Source organism: Misgurnus anguillicaudatus, chromosome 14, assembly GCF_027580225.2.
Source record: "Misgurnus anguillicaudatus chromosome 14, ASM2758022v2, whole genome shotgun sequence".
Lineage (NCBI taxonomy): Eukaryota > Metazoa > Chordata > Actinopteri > Cypriniformes > Cobitidae > Misgurnus > Misgurnus anguillicaudatus.
In genome coordinates, this window is record NC_073350.2 from 27,093,124 (window position 1) to 27,114,460 (window position 21,337).

Here is a 21,337-nt window from a genome sequence, read left to right on the forward strand (position 1 = left end):
CAAAAGATTAATTGCGATTAATCGCATACAAAATACAAGTTTTTTGCATAATTTATGTATATACATAAATACACACACATTTATGTTTGTATTTAAGAAACATTTAGATGTGTATTTATATTTATTTTTATATTTTTGTTTATTTATTATAAATATAAACAAAAAATATACCTAAATAAAATACATAATATATACACACAGTACACACACACATATATATGATGCAAACACAAACTTTTATTGTGTATGGGATTAATCGCGATTAATCTTTGGCAGCCCCAATTATAATCGAATTGACAGCAGAGAAATGATTGCGACCAGTTAAAGACAAACCAATGAACACTTCATATTAAAAACGTAACGCTGTAAAAAATCAACAATGATTGATTTTGTCAAATCAACATATATTTTTGTTACTTTAACTTAACATATTAGGTTTAAATTTTTACTTGTTTTATAAGTTGTGTCAACTTTCAACTCAAGTCAATACTCAAAATAGTAGGCTGAATTGAAGAGGCAAACATGTTCCCAAACTTATTACTTAGCGACCTTAAAGGGCACCTATTTCATTGCTAAAAAATGTTATTTTGTGTATTTGGTATAATACAATGTGTTCACGTGGTTTATGGTTCAAAAACACATTATTTTCCACATACCATACATTTTGTAGCGCCAGATTTCCCTCTCTTCCTAAACGCACGGATTTTGTACAAAACTGCTCGATTTGAAAAGCGCTGTGTCCCTGATTCGCCAGCTAATCTGTACGTTGTGATTGGCCTAAATACCTCTGACGTCAGCCGGAAATGTGACGCTCCTTACCATGTTTAAAAGATTCACGCACAATGCAATGCCAACATGAGTTAACTTACAGGCTGTAAGTCCGAAGCGGGAGGAAATATGATAATGTCGGTCTTGTCAACATCACCAATCCCAAGAAGTAAACTGTTGCCTACAATCCGTGTGTTTGTTGTAGTCCAAGAAAGACGATAACTCGCGTTTACTTTGCGGTTTGTACCTTTGCATATCGTTAACGTGTACACACTTACACACCAAAGGAAATGTAAAATCGTGAATCGGACCATAGGGGCTCTTTAAAACTGCAGTTACCATACAACTTCACTGTGAAACAAAAATGAAACAAAATGGCAGTCTGTATATTAGGAGTGAAAGCTAATCCCTTCAATCTCTTATAATAAAGGAAACAAAATCCTGAGGTTCTGATATTTGTTTCCTCTCTGGGGGATTGCGTTAGCTCAGTGGGCTAAATTGATTGAGCGTGCACGTTTAAACCCAAGTGAAGTGAACGAAGTGAGGTCATGAAACAACAACAACAACAACAAGAGTAATACATGAATGATTGAGACTTGAGAAACTCCAGATTGTTCGGGCTTCTAATTTCCCTCACCAAATGTTTCCTCTGACATTCACATGCATCAACTGGGCCGTGCTTATTCGCTTAAGAGAACACAGCCTATTTTAGGAAGAGGATTAATAACAAGGTGAAAAAAACTTGAGGGGCTCCAATGATTATGGGTAACCATTTGACACAACAGACCCCGTGTGGCAGATCTGCTGCAATATGCGAGCTTGTGAAATCACACAATAACGTATTCGTATATGCAAATAGTTTATTTTCTCACTCTCATTTCAATTGAATACTTGTTATGGGGCTAAATTGAAACATTTGAGACATCTTGGCTTTTCTTGACATTGAGATGCAAAGAAAGGCATCAATTAACGCATCAGGGGTACCAGATATAAATGCTACAGAAATATGACCCCAGCAACCTCCCATATGGTACCTGTTGTGTGTGAACGTGTTAATTAGAGTTTTCCACCGAGGCAGCTGTTTACACTAACGGCACGTTAAGGTGAGGTTTACAAACAAACAGTGCCATCACTTAATCCCACCTAGGGTTGTGCCAATAGTATCGTATATCGACGATCGCTAATAGTGCGCTTTCATGACGATAGTTGGCGATAGTTTTATTATTATCATAATCATAGTTTTAACTGAACATTAACATTGTTAGGCGCGCAGAGGGTTAAAAGCAGTGAGTTTGTTGTTCCCACTCCCTGGCACGCAGGAAATTTTAGACTTAATGATGCGGATGGATAAATGGCATTAGTTTTATGAAGTTTGCGGTCATGACAGTGTTGCCCTTGCTTCTTTTTTCTTCACCAATCAAGCGACTTGTTATAAATTAGTAAAAATAAATAAACAAATAAGTAAATGAGTAAACTACTCCCCCACCCCCCGATACTATTGTGTATCGGTGATCTCACTAGGGTGACCACCCGTCCCGCGTAGCGCGTGAACGCACAGCGTTTGAAGCCCAATTCATGCGTCCCGCAAATTGAGACCGTGTCACGCATAATCAATGCTTGCTTAAAAATAGTTGGTCGCTCTATATCCTTGAGCCCCAGGCAGCCAAACGAACATTACTAGACAGTTCAGGCTCGCTCGCCACTCGCAAGCTACTGTCACCCCTCGAGTTGAACTGCTGACTAGGTTGTTGTCAACTTTTCGTTGTTGTCATGACAGCGCAGTCCGCACGCAGCCACGTACGTGCATCCCTTTTAGATGCGCGCTTTCCAATTCGAAAAATGGAGAAAGAGACGGAGTCTGACTCTGCACTGCCATCATCAATTAAAAAGAGAAGGTGTGGGTACAAGAAAGACTGGGAAAATAAATATTTGTGGCTGAAAGTCCTAAAGATGTCTCCAGAACACTGAACAGTTTTTTCCCTGCGCCTGCCTTTACTAACATGCAAGTTCACCATCCTTCCTCCCTCTTCTCGTTCCGTGAACCCCTGGAGTTGTGAGACTTTTTTAACTGTTTCTGTGTTGTTGAGCAACTTCAATTCCTGTTAATTCTATAATGTTATATTATAATTTATTTAAGTGAATAAATTATAATGAAAAATAAATTAAATAGCTAAAGTAAATCGTAAGTGGAAGTGCATCTGTCAATCATTGAATGTTCAAAATATTATGAATCTTTATTTAAAAAAAATACACATTGGTTGGCCTATTCATGAGCATACATCATTTTTAGGGGAATATGGCATTAAATAATATGCCATGTACACTGCAAAAAATGATTTTCAAGAAAAAAATGTCTTGGTATTTTTGCCTTGTTTTCAGTAAAAATATCTAAATAATATCTAAAATTCTTGAATTGAGATGCTTTGTCTTGAGGAGCAGGACGACCCAAGAGGGTAGGTCTGGTTTTTAGACCGAGAATATCACATTTAAGTGATTTTGTGCATGAAACAAGCAAAAAATCTTGAATTTAGTGTTTTAGAAAAATTTTCAAGATTTTTTTGCTTACCCCATTGGCAGATCTTTGTTTTGTGCACAAAATCACTTAAATTCGATGTTTTTGTCTAAGGACTGGACTTTTTTTTTCTTGGGTCGTTTTGCTCATCGGGAGGAAGCATATTAATTTGAGAATTTTTGGATATTTTTACTGAAAACAAGACAAAAATACATTTTTTTTTCTGGAAAATAAGTTTTTTTGCAGTGTAAGGTGGTATGTGCTAGAAATGGGTAAACCACTATCAATAAGTCGGCCCATGGGTTGGGTGCACCACCGGGCCAGGGAGTGTCCCACATTGTCCCTCAAAAACACACCCCTTGTCCCCCCTTGGGCTTATTAGCAGGTGGTCACCCTAGATCTCACAGGTTGACGGTAGGACGATCTCAAAATGGGGCATATCGCCCAACACTAATCCCACCAGTCCCAGGACAATATTGTGTGGGGCAGTTTCCACTTCACAGGTGGTATAAGCAATCTAAAAAGCGCCTGATTGGGCAAAAATCTGTGTAGTGCACGATGAGTCATCAATATTTTTGGTCTCGTTTCCAGATGAGAAAAACTCTACATTCTTAAAGGGATAGTTCACACCTAAATAAAATACTTACACTTATGTTGTTCTAAACCTGTATAAGAATACAATCAAAAATATTTAAAAATTAACCACACAGTTGACAGCACCCACTGACTTCCATAGTATAAAAAATAATGTGATTACCATAATTTATCAAATATCTTGTGTTCAACAGAATAAATAAACTCATACAGGTACATGAGGGTAATCATTGTTGAATGTACCGCATTACAAGTAACGTGCATTACGTAATAATATAACTTTTCTGAAGTAACGAATAAAAGTAACGCATTACTTTTTAAATGTACACATTAATATTTGAGTTACTTTTTTAAAAAAGTAATGCAAGTTACTTTTCAGTTTAATTTATTTGATAAAAAATGTACTGAATAAACTACTGTAAACGTAGTCACACTTTGCACTCCATGCTTACACGCTTGTGTGGGAACAGTTTAAGTCAGAAACTGAGATGGCAGGCCAGAGCTCGACATTTTTGTGATGAAATATTCAATTTCTGAATGTAGAACTTTTCAGTAATAAAAAACCTGCAAGGCTTAAAAGAGACCAAGCTTCACCAAGAAAAAGTAACGCAAAAGTAACTAAAAAGTAATGTAAGCATTCCATTCTATGAAAAGTAACTAAGTAATGCAATTAGTTACTTTTTTTGGTAGTAACTTAATATTGTAATGTAGCCTGGGTGCCAGCCGATCTTAGCCCCGCCCACAAGAGTTTGAAAACGGGAAGATCGGTCTGGCGTTTTTCCGTTGAGGAGCTGCTATGCTAGGACTAGAGCTGGGCGAACCAATCAAATTGTCAGGGCGGGCTTTGTACGATGATGGACAGATAATCAACTGTAACGTAATGAACCACGTCACCAAAGAGCGCGTGTGTTGAATGGCTGCACTGTAGAGTTCAGATGTGTGGATTCTGACATGGAGTCTGTTCTAAAAGATATCGACAGAGCATTGATTTTAAAAGAGGAACAGAGAAACGCAAGCAGGGCATTTGTTGATGTTTTTGCTGTCCTTCCCACAGGATTCTGCAAAAGTTGGTCGCAACTGAAATGGGTAATGTTATCACGCCGATGCAACTCAGCATGCACGACGAGATGGATATAATTAGCGGTCGTTGCCAGCTTCTTTTCGGAAGCCCGGAATCATGGTTGCTGAATAAGTGGAGGGACATACTAGGCTCCAATATTTTCAAGCCAACGTAATGGGTATCGTCTTGGATGAAGTTCACCTAACGTACAAATGGTAAGAGATAGTCTTACTCTATGACTTAGTAAATACTTCATGTTGTGGTATAAACGAAATGTTGTAAACATAGTAGGTGTTGATGTACATTCGCTAACTCAGACTTAGTATAATCACAATGTTAGTGTCATTGTAGCGAAATAACTATCAGTTCAGTCAGGCTGCAAAGACGTAATTTCAACATACGTCACACACTCCGTTGCTCTGATTGGTCGTAGGTCTATCCAATTGAGTGCAGAGGCATTTTTCGGTTGAGACACGCCTCATAATTATAGCCCAATGGAGCGGTATCAGACTCAAATTCTGACTAGAATTGAGTATGACAACGTCAGGCTAATTGTAATGCATTCCTTTTAAAAGTAACTTTCCCCAACACTGAGGGTAAGTATGATTTTTTGCGTGAACTATCCCTTTAACACTTACAGTATACATTTGTTAAAAGTTCATTGTGTGTTTGGGAGCACACTAGCATATAGATGGCCTCTAAGCCACAGTAGCATGAATAGCCACAAAATTATAATTTTGATTCATGAGCTTCATTCAATAGCATGCATATTACTTTGATGGCCCCTAACAAAAATAAACCTCCAGTGGCCCCACAAGCTCCATATAAGTGAATGGACACGAATTCTTATTGCGTTTGAGCGAGTAACCAATCTTCGGCTTTATTTTGCTATTGAACAATGCTCTCAGAGTCTGGCTACCATTGTTTAAGTCGCGAGAGGCAATGCTGAGCCCTTGGTAATTGCATTGCTGGTGATTTGTAATCGTTATGAGGGAAAAGCTGCTCTTCCCCATGGGAGTCGACAGGTCAGCCACTTTCATGCTCATGCAGTCACAAGCTATATATCTGCGATGGCCTGGCCTTTGCCTTTACGGCTGGGTGTGTGTGTATCTAAGCTACATTTAAGCCATCTCCCACACCAATGCATTTTCAAACATGATTCGTGACAACAGATGATGAGTTTTGATCTATGTTTCGATCAAATTCTAATTTGCACAAATTGAATTTACAAGCAAGAAAGTAACAAACTGATTAACTATTCAGCAATTTTGATAGATGATTCACAGCAGTCTTGCCGACAGTATCAAAAACGAACAAAGTAAATCACAAGAGTTTTGCTGACCCTTCAATTCCTTTATGTTGCATTCGTCTGCAAATCAACAACATTAGCATGACACGCTTGTTATTGTCAGAAATGATAGAGGACAAATCTGAGAGTGTACAGCTAAATAAGATTTGGGGTGACAGCTGAAAATACGAAAGAGAGATACAAAAGTTGTCAAACATGAAAAATGCACTGCGGTCCAAAACGGTAAGATTTATGTGATATTAATGCATATTTGAATCACTTTTAAGAAAGACAATGATAGCGATTATTCTTGTTGGCAGTCTGCTTTGATGACACTCTCGGAGTCTATTCCTGCAAAACTCAAAAATCCCCAGTTCAAGAGTTTCTGCAATATAAACTTCAGTAAGATAAATTTTGGAGATTATGAAGTTAGTTGTGCACGCAGCACTTTCAGTAAAAATGAAATTTATACAGAACTGATTTATGGAGGGGAAAGCTCATCTTAACATGTAAATCTGTCTTTATACACGCTTACCCTGATTTCGCCAAGTAGGACATGCTCCTGGATCCTTGTTGCATTTTCAACAACATTCCTACCAACCAATCAAAACAAGAAAGGATGAGAAAGATGCTTGATTTTAAGGGTGCTTCATTGTTAAAGGGGATTAGAGATTACAAATTTTGTTTACTCCATTTGCGTGTACATATGCTGTGGATTTACAAAAACTAAAATCTCTCAAAAACAATAAAGAATTACTTCATTACACAGTACTAGTTTCATTAAAGAAAAAAGAAAATAAAACAGATGTCAAAATTAAGGAAGGAAGTGTATTATGGAAAGGAACTAAGAAGAAAAGCCAAAAGCACTTATGATGAATAGCCCTGGCGAACCAAAGAGCCATTTCACGACAAACTGAACCATTGCTAACACGTATGAATTATACGTGCAAAAATGAATGACAGGAAATGACCTTTTTAGGAGAAAAAACAGCGCAAAAACATTCAAATCTGTCAATATGGATTTGGCTAATGTCTGAGTACCAGGAGAAAGAGGTTACCTAGGCAACAAGTGGAAAAGGGCATCAGTTAGAATGGCATTAATTAACTGATTTAACTCCTTTGAAGTAGATGTGTTTAGGGATCACGATGAGGGATATGCACAAAAAAGATGTATCATTCCTTTTAGGTGTATTTTTGGTAGAGTGCTATTCATTACTTGTTGCTTTTTCACCTGCAACCCCATCGCGGTCGCTTCATTAAACACCAAACACGAGTTAATGAATACCGGTGCGTTTACACACAGCAATCCTTTGCTTTTCGTTAAATCGTTTGTTGTAGAGTACAAAACAGGAGGTGAAACAAAAATAATCATGAAATCGAAATCAGCCCACTTTAGTTTCCTACAAATTTCCTTAGTCTTAACATCCGCAGAAACTTTCACACATTTTTTTCCTCCCGATGTAACTAAACAGTTCGCTTAAGTCAAATGCTATTTTATTCGAAACACCTCCTTTATCTATAAAGGCCTGGTATTGGGTATTGATGAATGAATCATGTTACTAGCTAAGAAGCTAAACAAAAGGTTGTATAATCAGGAATTTAATCAATATGTCTGATAAGATCTTTCAGCTGATGCTTGACGTTCTGGTGTCCTGTTCAGAGCGACAAATTTGCAATTACGCATTTGGCATACACTTTTATCCAAATATTTAATCAGCACTTGTTCTCTGGTTTTATCAAAACAAGCAATTTCTGTGTCTGTGTGCGGACCAAAATTCAGTGCTTTGTTCCAATAGCTAAGTAGGTTAAAGAGGATCTTGATTAGTTTTGCTAAAAATGAGTGATTTACGTAAGACAAAGAGGTCTATAATAAAGCAATAAGCCCCAAGAAGCAGTGGGTTACCGCTTCGCGTCATGCCTAACAACGCCCCTTAGCTGTTATAAAATGCACTGTAACCCCACTGCTTTGCGGGGTTTCTTGCGTTTATAAAACGGTTACTTCATATGCATAGCAGGGTTTCACAAAATGAAACACAAATAAGTTGTAATTATATTAGTACAAATATTCCTCTTCCGCCAAACAAAGTAGTTCCTCAGAATCAATTGTGGCTGCAACAGAGTGCAATACTCAAGCAACACAGACGCAGCAAAGACACAATGAAAATATGATTAAAGACTGTGGTGTTTATTTTTATGAATCAACATTCATCTTAAATATATATTAACATTTATATCGTGCAACTGTTGAAGTGATGATCAAATATGCTTGGAAGCATGCTTAACTCTTTCCCCGTCAGCTTTTTTTTCTTTAAGTTGCCACCCAGATTTAGTTTAATCCCTTACAGAAAAATTATCATCTTTAAATAAACATAAAATATCAAATGAAAGAACAGACCATCCGATTTCCAACAACAACAAAAAAAAAACCCTGTTTCATCCTACCTTCATTTGTTCTCTTATCAGTTATCACCTCTCAAATTTTCAGTTAAAAGCGGAGATAATTCCATTTTTGTGAAGAACTTTTGTAAGAGATCAGATTCAGAGCCATCAAAACTTACACGTCACGCTAAATCCACCACAACGCTGTTGTGTCGAGTGAATGTGTCAGTGTTAAAGTTGGGTAAGATTGCCATCTAGTGGATAATAGCGGAAATATCAATTTAAGACAAAAACAACCCAGAGAACGTTTTCTTTTTATTGACGAAATGACTCAACAATATTTACTGACATTTATCTGGATATCGCCATAATTGTGCAAATGTAGAAAAATAAAAAAATGATTAAAGACTGTGGTGTTTATTTTCATAAATCAGTACGCAGCAACAGTGGCGCAGTGATACTTGTGATGCGGTCTGAACCGTGGGTTTACCAGGGTATTTTATCACGGCTTAGAACGCCTTTCAACCAATCAGAATGAAGAACCAGAACGAGCCGTTTTATAGTTCCTGTTTTATTTCCTCGACTGTCACAAAACCTTGAAGCACATAGCTTGCTATTATTGACACTAATCCATCAGATGAATAAGTGACCTTACTGTAAATGTCACCTTAAAAAAACGCACGCACCTAAGCCCTTTACTACTGTACATCATGAGGTGTGACATACAGGAGCACAAAAGTCATTTTTTATCGAATTAAAATTTGGCCTTTGGTAAGACATCCAAGGTAAAGCAATGCTAATTATACATTGCATTTATTTCGTCAGAACGCATGGCTAACCTTTAACAGCTGCCAATGAAAAACCAGCTTTTTGTCTCCGTAATGGCAGTCACGGCATTTAACAGCGGGGGCTAAATGGACACGCTAACCAGCCAAACTGCAAACCACTGGCTATAATGCGCTCTCATTCTCTCTGTCTATACTTCTTTCCTTTGTTCAATCAGATGGATAATCCGAAGCATCCATGGCATTCCGGTAGAACAAAGGAGGAGAAATGATGGGGAGGAAAAAGGTGAGACAATTTGATTATCGCGCTCCAATCAAACACAATTAAGCTAGGTCATCTGGAACACTTACACAGCAATCTAACGGGACCTTTTCACGCACACACGCGCACGATTATCTCAGGTAGGCAAAATGGGCCGTGCGTTCTCATACTGGCGCATCGGACCGTGCGCGGGCTGCCGATGAACACATTCAGCCAAATTTACGTCGATTAATCACCAATTAATTAAAAAATAATACTTTTCGGCCTAATGAACATACAGCTCCCAGTTTAGAGAGCCTAATGAATCAATTTCACGATTGTCCACTCACTAAACGGGATGGAAGTAAGAAGAGATTAAAAAAAGTGTGAAATTTAAAGGGATAGCTCATCCTAAAATGAAAAATAATGTCATTACCCTCATCTCGTTCCAAACTCATAAGACCTTCGTTCATCTTCGGAACACAGTTTAAGATGTTTTATATTTAGTCTGAGAGCTTGTTGACCCTTCATTGAAAATCTAGTACCAATATGTCCAGAAAGGTAATAAAACATCATCAAAGTTAGTCAGTTAGAATGTGTTGAAGCATCAAAAATACATTTTGGTCCAAAAATAACGACTTTATTCAGAATTGTCTTTTCTTCCGCGTCTGTTGTGAAGTGCATGCACGAGACTAAAGTCACGTGACTGTAGTGACGCGTGTGACGTGTGACATGGCTGACGTGTTATATGGTGCCCCCCAGTTTTTTTTTGTGCACCTGAGCTTCGTTTACAGTCTGAGGGAGACACATGCTGTAAGTTTGAAAAAAAAACAACTTCACAAACATGTCTTAGGATAACACGTCAGCCGCGTCACTGCAGTCACGTGACTTTAGTCTCGTGCACGCATTTTCCAACAGAACCGGAAGAGAAAACAATGCTGAATTAAGTCGTAATTTTTGTATTTTTGGACCAAAATGTATTTTCGATGCTTCAACACATCCTAACTGACCCACTGATGTCACATGGACTACTTTGATGATTTTTTTTACCTTTCTGGACATGGACAGTATACTCTGACTAGATTTTCAACAAAGGGTCAACAAGCTCTCAGACTAAATATAAAACATCTTAAACTGTGTTCTGAAGATGAACGGAGGTCTTACGAGTTTGGAACGACATGAGGGTGAGTCATTAATGACATTATTTAAATTTTTGGACGAACTATCCCTTTAAATCAGCATCTTATTATAAAATAAACATCTCATACGCTGTGGCTCTGAATAGCGCACACCATGCAAAGTATGCAAGAGAAGCGATTTGAATAGATTACGCATATCCAACAATGCAAACGACTGAAAAATAAGCATTCCTCTATTCCATCTGGCATTGCATTGTCTACTGAGAATCTATGCGATGCTGTTCTAGAATTTGGCCGAACTAGATACATCAAAAGTCAAGATGTTTATGCCTACAGTACGTTTTTAAAATGCCATTCCCAGTGGCAGCACTTATATGATGCTTTTATAGGCTTTCTAGGTGGGCAACTCGACAACTGGGTTTTGGAACAGAGCTAGTTTTTTCGGCTTGGTTTTGATCCAATCCAAAGCACAGAGAACGTGATGAACATGGCACATAAAACCATCTTTGCTCTACAGGGATAAAAACACGCAAGTAGATCCATAAGGGAGCTTGATTCTATTCATGCTGCATATGTCTATGCGGTTATGATGCATCTGAATGTGTTGTGCTTGAGGCTGAGCATAATTAGAGTGGATGGTGAGAGAGAGAGAGAGATAGAGAGAGAGAGAGAGAGAGAAAGAGAGATGGGTATTGTCTTCTACTACACTCTATTGTTTATTTCTATTTGAAGGCCTAGTCTGTCTCTCTCTCTCTCTCTCTCTCTCTCTCTCTCTCCTTCTTTGACTGAATTATGACTTAATACACAGCCCAAGGAGAGAGCACAAACACACTGCATAAAATCCTCACAACCCGGAAACCAGCCAGACTGCGGTGCCGAAGGGAAGAGAGTAAGTCTACGCGTGTGGTGCTAAGAAAGCAAATCAAAACAAAACACAGAGATGGAGATAAGAAAGAGATTACAATCGACTATCTTGTTCTGTTTCTCGGTTCACTCCCATCATTAATTTGGCCCTCATGAATACAAAATCTCCCATCAGCAATACCAGTTGGTTGGTACAACATCTAGTTAATATGCTGAGCATGGATGTATACCTAGAAGTTAACTGTACCACCTAGTTTACTGTAGATGTAAAGTGTGAAGAAGGGAAAGTATGGGAAGTCGAGGAAACCTTTCCTGTTTCCTAAATAATGCATCAAACCCAAGTGGCTTCTAACATACACACAAACTCATATCCACTGACCATAACCTGCTGCACTAAACGGCAATAACACTCAACCAAACATGACACGGCTATAACATGCTGCATATGCATCACAATCCTTAACATTTATTTTGTTACAATGTTGTCGTTATGGCCATATTGTATCCATCTCAAATCCTTTTAACACCGATTTAGAAGTTGCTGGTAGCGAAAACAGTCTCATGTTGGTGGTGATAAAGCTTAAGAGAAGTCACAGGGGACAGCTACACCGGCAGAGCCTGGCCATGTGTCATCCGCCTGTGTCTGTGAGGATCCGCCCAGCCCTCTGTAGCATTATTGGCAAAACAGACAGCGGTTCAGTTAACCGTCTCGTAGCACAACTATTGATCTCCATTGAGAACGAAGAAAAAATGGAAAATGGGAGCGATATATAAATCCAAAGAGACTAGACAGTGCATTTAATTCGACGCAAATGAAAAAGAGTCTGTGAGGGATAAAAGCCATTTTCAGTTGGCTCAAAACATTAGCGAAAAGAGACACAGCGTTCTTGTTGCTCAACTGATACAGCAGCGCAGAGGGTTTTACGATTACCTGATGTAACAAAATGTATAACTTGAGTAGTCTGCCAACTGAATAAATGCAATGAATTTCTGTGTGAATCATTTTTACATTGATCGTTGCGCTGAATGCTAACCCTAGAAGAATAAATACTCAGTACATGAGTAAAACTTTTTATTTTAAGATATCTAAATATCCAACCTGATCTCACGAATTTCCGTGGAATAGTCACAGAATTTTTTGCTCATTTTTCCGTTGCATTCTCACGGATCTCCACATTTTTCCGTGGCCCTACCACGGACTTTCTTTTCCGTGGCATTCTCACGGATTGGTTACTCAACTGATTTGTCCTATTTTCTTACCATTGTCGCTTTAGTTTAGGGTTAGTTTTGCATAAAATGACATCCTTATTCAAACCCAACTCTAACCCAATGCCAGGCGACAATTGTTTAAAGTTTAAGAATAAATCAGAAAAAAATAGTATAAACTAATACTTAAAGTGACATACTAACCCAAACCCCAAATCTAACCCTAAACCAAAGCGACAATGGTTTGAAAATAGGAAAAAGCAGTTGAGTAACCAATCCGTGAGAATGCCACAGAAAAGAAAGTCCGTGGTAGGGCCACGGTAAAATGCGAAGATCCGTAAGAGTGCCACGGAAAAATTGTTGATAATGTTGAAATATCAGTATTGTCCCCGAATAATGCCGAACGACTTACTGTATACAAATAACTATTAGACATGCAGAACTTTTTGCTGGCATTATCTTATTGTTCATGGCTCAGGTCATTATATTGCTTGTTGGACACGGGACCGTCGTAGCTGTGTCTCTTGTCTTTGTGTGTATAAGCGAGTCACACCGTTAAACCGGCTAATTTCAGCCGTTCTCCAACCATTCCCATGCACCATTAAATGACTACATTCTCAAAATATGAAACATATGGGCCTCTTTAATTGGCCAATTTCTCTTGCCAGTGCATTCAGTGTATTCGTGAATCCAAAAGACAACACACACACACACCCGCACACGCAAGCCAAATCAAGGCAGACAGGCTTGGCGTAGTCGTTCGCTGCCTCGGCTCAGATAGCGGTAGATTCCCCTCTGTTCTATTGATTAATTGTGCCATTATATTTGATGTATTGCTTTCTGTGGCCCATTTATTCCTTTCGCCTCTTGTTTTGGTTTGTTTTTTCTTTATTTTGCCATATGAGGGACACAGCCGGTGTGATAATCTTCGGCATGACCCAACGGGCACAGTTGAATAAAACCATCCTCATAAGCTTTGTTCGTGAACAAGTGCAATAAAAAGGGGTCGTGGGACGTCTTTCTAATCCGCGAGGTTACTGTTCCACCCATGTCACGAGTAATTTGTCCTACCAACAGAGACCCGGAATAATTATTCATATTTAATCAGGTGGAGAATGTAACATGGGCCGCCGGATGATAAGTCATTTTCCATGTTCCATTATCAAAGTTTTAAGAAAGCGGCTCCCAGCGTCTAACCAGCACTCACTAAATGGAAAAGCTAGAGTGGTTTGGCTTATAAAATCATAATGGGCCTGCCTGCTTTGATAAACCGAGAACGTGCCTGGAATACAAGAAAGTGAAAGAGGAAAAATGAGAGATGGGAAAGAGGATGGGGAGAATAGAGAGTCTAAAGGACAAACGGAAAGCGCGAGAGCGAAAAGCGGCTCTAAAATATGATAACATCAAGACAAGGCCAGCAAACAAGTTAAAGTAAGACTTTAATTGCGCCTTTATCATTAACACTGCAAAGGTCGTAGGCTTTGGACAAAATAAGCGTCGGGCATGTAAATGGCATTCTCAAAATGATTCATTAAGAAAGATTTAGAAAAAAAAGACAATTTCTATTAATAATACCAAACTTAATTTACTTCGAATGGAGGCATTATTGTGTTGAAATATGGACAATAATTTAACAAAAGCATTCACACGCAGTGCTACTTTAGCATATTTAGGGCCTGTTTAAACTGGATTATGAAGTGATAGTACAGTAAATAAAGATGCAGACCAAATTACTGCACTCAGAAGTGGCACTTTAGTTTAGAGATTCGGCCCGCAAAGTATTAAAACTCACGTAACACACGCTGTTTCTGCATTTCTGGTGTTAATCTGGAGTACCTATAGAGTAGTATTACATCCTTTATATCTCCAAAGAGTCTTTAGTTTAATCAGATTATAAAAGAAAGATTACCTTTACAGATTCTTTCCGAAAACGTACGAAAAATGGAGAAGGAGGAGTTACGAGCTGCGAGTACGAGTCATGCAACACTATACAACACTGTTTAACTTATGATTCTCTACATGTTCGTGTCATTTATATAATATGCACGCGCCTATTTCCAACATAAGACAAAAGTCTGTCTTACCGCATGCAACTCATGACCCAGTTGGGACTTTTCAATGAAATCCAGCGCATTAAACACACGCAAAACTCCGTTGCTACCCCAGATAATGAACTATATCCAGTGTTTTCATAAAGCTGGCTTTTTTTCTTCTTACATCCCAAAACACATCTTCTTTCGTGCCATTGTTGAGTTTTAAAATTTAACAAAGCTGTCGCGTGATGTGATGTTTGTAAGTTCTAGCGTCTCCCGCTGATTGACGGGTGGGACGGGTTTTCCGGGAGGAAGTGCCCATAAAAAGAAGTGATATGTATAGAAACCCCTGAAACGTCAGCTGGACCCGTAATCTAAAAAAAACTTGTACGAACCCTGGCGAAGTGCATCTGGCACAGAAATACTCTGTAACACGCCCAACTGCTTTTTTGACACTTTGCCTCCGTTTAGCATGAGGAAACAACTCTATAACTGTGTTAATAAGTCAGAATGCATGACATACCATTGAACCACCCCTTTAAAAGTTTTATTCTGGGACATGCAGAGAAAACAAAAAGGTGCATGAAAAAAATCTGTATAGTAGCACAACCACAGTGTTAATGAAAGAGAGCAGGCGTCCCTCCCAACAATGTGGTCTTCAGTTCTTAATAAGCATCTTAACATTGAAGGACTCACCCTGCTCGAGCGGTTGTGGCTTCAGGCCAGTGGCCTTCATCTTGAGCGCTTCCTTAGCCGACATGTCACAGCAGGAGCCTTTATTAGTGTCCTGATCACTGTCCGCTTGGTCGCTGTCCCCATGTCCGCTGTCTCTGAGACTGGCACGCTCTGGATCTTTGAAAGTGGAGCTGCTGCGAGACAAAAACAAGACAGAACGTTCAAACGGATCGTGTACAGAAACTTCCAAATGCCTAAGAGTCTGAGACAAACACAGCTGATAAAAGTAATAAATAGGCCTTACCTTTGAACAAACTGCTGCCTGTTACCCATGTAATTGGACTCAGCAGGAAAATTATCTGTCTGTGGAGGAAAAAGGAAGACAGTTTACGTCTTGTACGACATTTCGATGCGTCCTGGTGTGCAACAGAATCTCCTGGTGAAAAAGATTGATTAATTATTCAAAAAAAGAAGATGGGGGGCTTTAATCTTTAGATGTGTGCATTTTTAATTAGTTAGGGAAACATGCAAATTAAACATCCAAAACACTTAATTGCACATTTGTGAACTTAATGACCTGTTATATACAAATAAGTGTGAAACGGAAACAGGAAAAGGAAAGAAGAGGAGGAAATGTGTCGGTATATGAAAAAACGAGACATGTTACGCATTTGAATATTCACTTACACATACATAATTTTATGTAAATGTGACCCAGTCTGTGGTCTCCGATTGTGAGCGTCAACATTTGATTTCAATCCCAGATTTCACATCGATTTTAATCTCCCTACTCAATGTTTAAGATATCAAGGTTACATTTTCACAGAATGTTCTTTACATTATTTAGGATGATTTTATGTAGAAAAAAGTAAATTACTTTAGCTGAGTTTTTACAGGCAAATAGAAAGAACCTATTTATAACAGAAGCAAGATGCTAATTTATGTTACACTATCCAGTTTCTGTGCTTTTGGTGTTTAAGGGAGGTTTGACAAAACACAAAGCAAAGACTAAGGCAAGGCCTGTCTACAGGGGTCTAGGGGGGGCATTGCCCCCCACATTTTCCAACTGCCCCCCAGAAATGTGCAGCTAACCATAAAAAACGGAGTATCTCTTTACACAAATAGCATCCCTTGTTGGCTTATGTCTGGTTGTCTTAGCAGCATTTCACTCAAAGGAAAAGTGCTACTATTCTCTATGATCGCAATTCACTATTAAATAAACGTAATAACAGATTATCTAAATATGTAACTATTATATTTATAGTAAAACATCCCCAAAATAGCTCATAAACCTTTATTAGACTCACCTCATTATTTATTTAAATACAACAGCCAATGGCAAGTCTCCAGCAGCTTTGTTTGTTTAAGACAGTTATTTATTTAAATTAGAATATGTAGTCTGGTTGTAGCATGATATATAGTAGATATAAATTATTTAAGGTTGGTTATACAGTAAATATACATTATTTAACAGTTGCGCATCAAAAGCAGTTTTAAAATCCACCGATTTTTAAGTTCAGGAGGAGCTTTTACTACGCAAGGTCATCGTAAGGTAAAAAGTGCTGTTTTAATGTTACATTGTAAATCTAATTTGCTGTGTTATGAACAAAACAGTGTGATTTATCTTTGGACTTGTCACAAAACACACAGTATTTAAGGATGTGTGCTTCTGTCATATAAATAAAGGTACACCTACAAACATTACCAATGTTTTAATACTTCACACACACACAATGCTAAAAATCTTGATGGTCCTGAAAAATGCTAACATAAACAGCATTAGTACTGTAAATAGTAGTAAATCAGGTTTTTTGTAGTTTTGTGTGAAATATGACCTGAACTTGTTCTTGCCAGGTTTCATGAAATCCTACTCTCACACGGCACGCAACTGCATTTCAGTCCAGACCACTTATCTGTTATTGTAGATAAAAAAAGTCCAAACGGTTCCCCAATCAGTTCTGCCAAACGAGGACTGAGCTGAGTAATAAGAAACGCTTTATTGAGTAAACTTCAGTGGTTTGTCAATCTTACAAAATTATATCTATCTCTCTTTTACTTCTGTCGCTTTTCAATCGCCAGTGACAATGGAAAAAGCGATAGCCCCTCTCTGATCCCCCTCCTATGGGTTTCAATTACTCAACTCAATTTTACATCAATGTTGCCACAACGTGTTTGCGCTCCTACTCAGAGTCGATACGAAGTGAAAGGAAAAAGAATACGGGCTCAGCTGTAGTCCAGACAATATTGACACGGCTAAACACAAGAGCAAGGAAGACTAATGCACCGCTTCACTTCGTTTCCACCCCTCCCATCCGCATTCACTCTCTCGTCACCATCATTAAACCTCTCAGACATCTTGATGGTAGAGTAATGTAGTGCAAAAACGCTTTTTATTACTAACATGTGCTTTTATGCTTGACATTACCACATGTACCCGGCATATATTATCGCACCTGTTGTTTCAAAGGCATTTGAAAGAAGCGACCAGAAAATTTCAGGCGAACAGATCTCTGTCTTTAGATAAAGCGAAACGCTATATAATCAAAGTTTGATAGCAGTGTTTATCCTTTCAATTTTCAATTCGCGTCTGAAACCTTAAACCATGGAGAAATGTCTATTTGCTAGAAAGAGATATGATGTTTTTCTTCAACGCACCGGTGGAGTTCAAAAGATATATTTAATGGTGCAGTGATGTCACTGACAATCGAAATAAAGAAACGAGACGCCACATTCGCAGCGGGAAGGAATTGCAGGATTGTGTGAAGGTCAGGTAGGCCTCCCGTACCCCCATGACCTTTATGTGCCTTTGTTAAGACTCTGTATCTCCGAATGCCATGCGTCTTTCAACCTCTGCCGCAGATGAAAAACGTAGATGCCAGAGCTGAATTAAAGACTAAACCAGAGACAGACAGTGATTGGTATGCTGTACAACTGAAGATATAATTGTTGAAAGTCTTAAAGGTCCCGTTCTTTCTGTGTTTTTGAAGATTTGATTGTGTTTACAGTGCGCAATATAACATGTGTTCATGTTTCACGTGAAAAAAATGCTGTATTTTTCACAGAATTTACTGTATACCGCTGTTTTCACCGTCCTCAAAACGGGCTGATGTCTTCCTTGTTCTATTAAGTCCCTCCTTCAGAAATAAGTATCGAGATCTGATTGTGTAGTTTGTTTAGTGTGTTGTGATTCGATAGCAGCTTAGCTTGCCGTTAGCTTAGCTTGCCATTAGCTTAGCTTGCCGTTAGCTTAGCTGGCAACTGATGTATTCCTGTGGAGCACTGTAGTCCAAACCGGCCGTTCACTGTAGGCTTTAATATGCGAATTCTGTTAAAGAAAATATATCGCCTGGCAGTGAATGTTGAGCTTTAACATTTTGCAGGTATTATTTATGCTATTATAGCCACATTACACAATAACTAATATTAAAAAAATTGGGATCAGAAAGAACGTGACTTTAAAGGTGCATTGTGTAACTTTCAAGGATCTTTTGACAGAAATCCAATATAACATACATAACTATATTATAAGTGATGTATAAGGACCTAACATTATGAACTGTATTGTTTTTATTACATAAAAATAAAGCATTTTTACTACACCGTGGTACCCTAAATGAACAAATGGTTTTACAGAGCATGTTTTATCCCTACATTGTCTCAGGCGACGTCATGTTTGTCCTGTGTCTGCTACCATAATCTTTTTAAAATTGAGGGGTGAGATGTTGGTTGAAATTAACAATCTCAACACTAGACGTCTCTTATTAATTTATACAATTTAGAAATCTGTGTTATTTCCACTTCTGTAACTAGTTATGAAGTAGTGGTTCTCAAACTTGGTGTGAATCTTTTACACATTTAGTATAGTCATGAGTAACCCACTTCTAGCCAAAACAAACTTGAATTTGATTGGAATTTCAAATCTATTTTTAATCTGGTTACATGTTGTTTTTGTCAAAATAACTTGCAAGATTTGTGATATTCTATCATAAGCAAAAAGTGATTACAGGTGTTTGGTTTGTATTTATTTATTTTATTTCATTTATTTTGTGGCTATTGCTAGATGTCTATTAAAAACATCACTGACAGCCTTGATTTAGCCTTGTATGCGTTTGGAAGGCTATTTTAAATGCAAAATTGCTTGCTAGATAAGCAGTTTAAAAAGACACCAGCTATTTATAACATACTTGCAGAGGTGCGAGACTGGAAGATGGTGGTTAATTTTGACAGTGGCATCAGCACGCCCTTTGCAGCCACAAAAAACACACTACTACAGGGATGCGACCTCCGCACGTCTACTTTTTAAAAGGTTGATAAGAGCACTTTCCGGGGAAGTGTTTTACAACATCCTGCCAGTATGCAAACTCCCCCTCGAGAGAAAGTCTGATAGAAAGCGAGAGAGAGAGAGAGAGAGAGGCAGAGAGCGCAGATAGTGCCAGTCTAAATCTGGATTCACGAGTTTCCTGAGATTACGCAGGCTGTGTCGGCTGGTGGTGGCAGCACTGGGTCATGCAGTACACGACTCCATGCAGCCTGTATTAAAAGATGCTGCGTATTCCCCAATGTTTAATTTAACCATCATCCTTCTTTGGATGCCACGTCAGCTTTGACTTCTTTAGAAATCTGAAATCATTCAAGCAAATGGCTCAACACAATCTTGCAGGTTAACAGCCAATGGCGCCTCTTCACCTTAGTTGCTGTGCACTAGGCTGCTATAAATAAATACTAAAAGCTAATAAAAAGTCCATTACTAAAATAAGTATCCGATACTCTCCTGTCAATTAGCACGTGGCCATTTGTATTGCTCTAAGTCATGGCCTCAATGAGACATCAAGGTCTACAGAATCAAGTGCCCAACAAAAGCAGTGCTTTTCATCACAATTTCTGTTTTTAAATCCTTTTTAGTGGTTGTATGCTACAGGCTTGCAGACAGTCAATGAACAACACAACTTATCGCTGTTACTAAACTTATGCTCATTTTTATTGAGCTGCTAAAACCACAAGTTCTAATTGAAGGTACTGGTGCATCATTTGCAGTAATGCATCAATTGTGGCACTAATCATACTGACAGCAGGCTTTGTGATGGCGTTTAATTAAGAGCAAAGTCCTCGCTTCCATTGGCATGTTTCTGTTCTGGTACCTTTACATCTATCTTATTATCATCTTTACATTAAAGGTGCTGTCTGTCTGTCAGTCCGTCCGCCAATCTGTCCGTCCAATTATATTATTACCTTTACATTAAAGGCATCTATCTCGTCTGTCTGTCTGTCTGTCTGTCTGTCTGTCTCATCTTTCTGTCTGTATGTCTGTCTATCTCCCTCTGTCTGTCTGTCTGTCTGTCTGTCTGTCTGTCTCTCATCTGTCTGTCTCCCTCCATCTGTCTGTCTGTCTATCCATCTCCCTCTTTCTGTCTCCGTATCTATCTCCCTCTTTCTGTCTCCGTATCTATCTCCTTCTTTCTGTCTCCGTCTGTCCGTCCCTCCATCCATCCATCCATCTCATCTGTCTGTCTGTCTATCTCCCTACATCTGTCTGTCTGTCTATCTGTCTCCCTCTGTCTGTCTCCGTCTGTCCGTCCATCCATCCATCCATCCATCCATCCATCCATCCATCCATCCATCCATCCATCCATCCATCTCATCTGTCTGTCTGTCTATCTCCATACACATGCCTGTCTGTCTGTCTGTCTGTCTGTCTGTCTATCTCCCTCTGTCTGTCTCCGTCCATCCATCCATCCATCCATCCATCTCATCTATCTGTTTGTCTGTCTATCTATCTATCTATCTATCTCCCTC

At 38.7% G+C, this 21,337-nt stretch overlaps 1 protein-coding gene across 1 annotated transcript in view; it reads right to left on the bottom strand.

Annotated features, from left to right (window-relative positions):
- Window positions 1-21,337, bottom strand: part of pcdh17 (protocadherin 17) — a 90,213-nt gene that overhangs the window by 40,347 nt on the left and 28,529 nt on the right. Inside the window, exons 3-4 of the mRNA XM_055184152.2 lie at window positions 15,849-15,907; window positions 15,566-15,738 (exon numbers count right to left, since the gene is read on the bottom strand). Of these exons, the coding sequence (XP_055040127.2) occupies window positions 15,566-15,738; window positions 15,849-15,907 (232 nt within the window). The remainder of the gene's footprint in view (window positions 1-15,565; window positions 15,739-15,848; window positions 15,908-21,337) is intronic.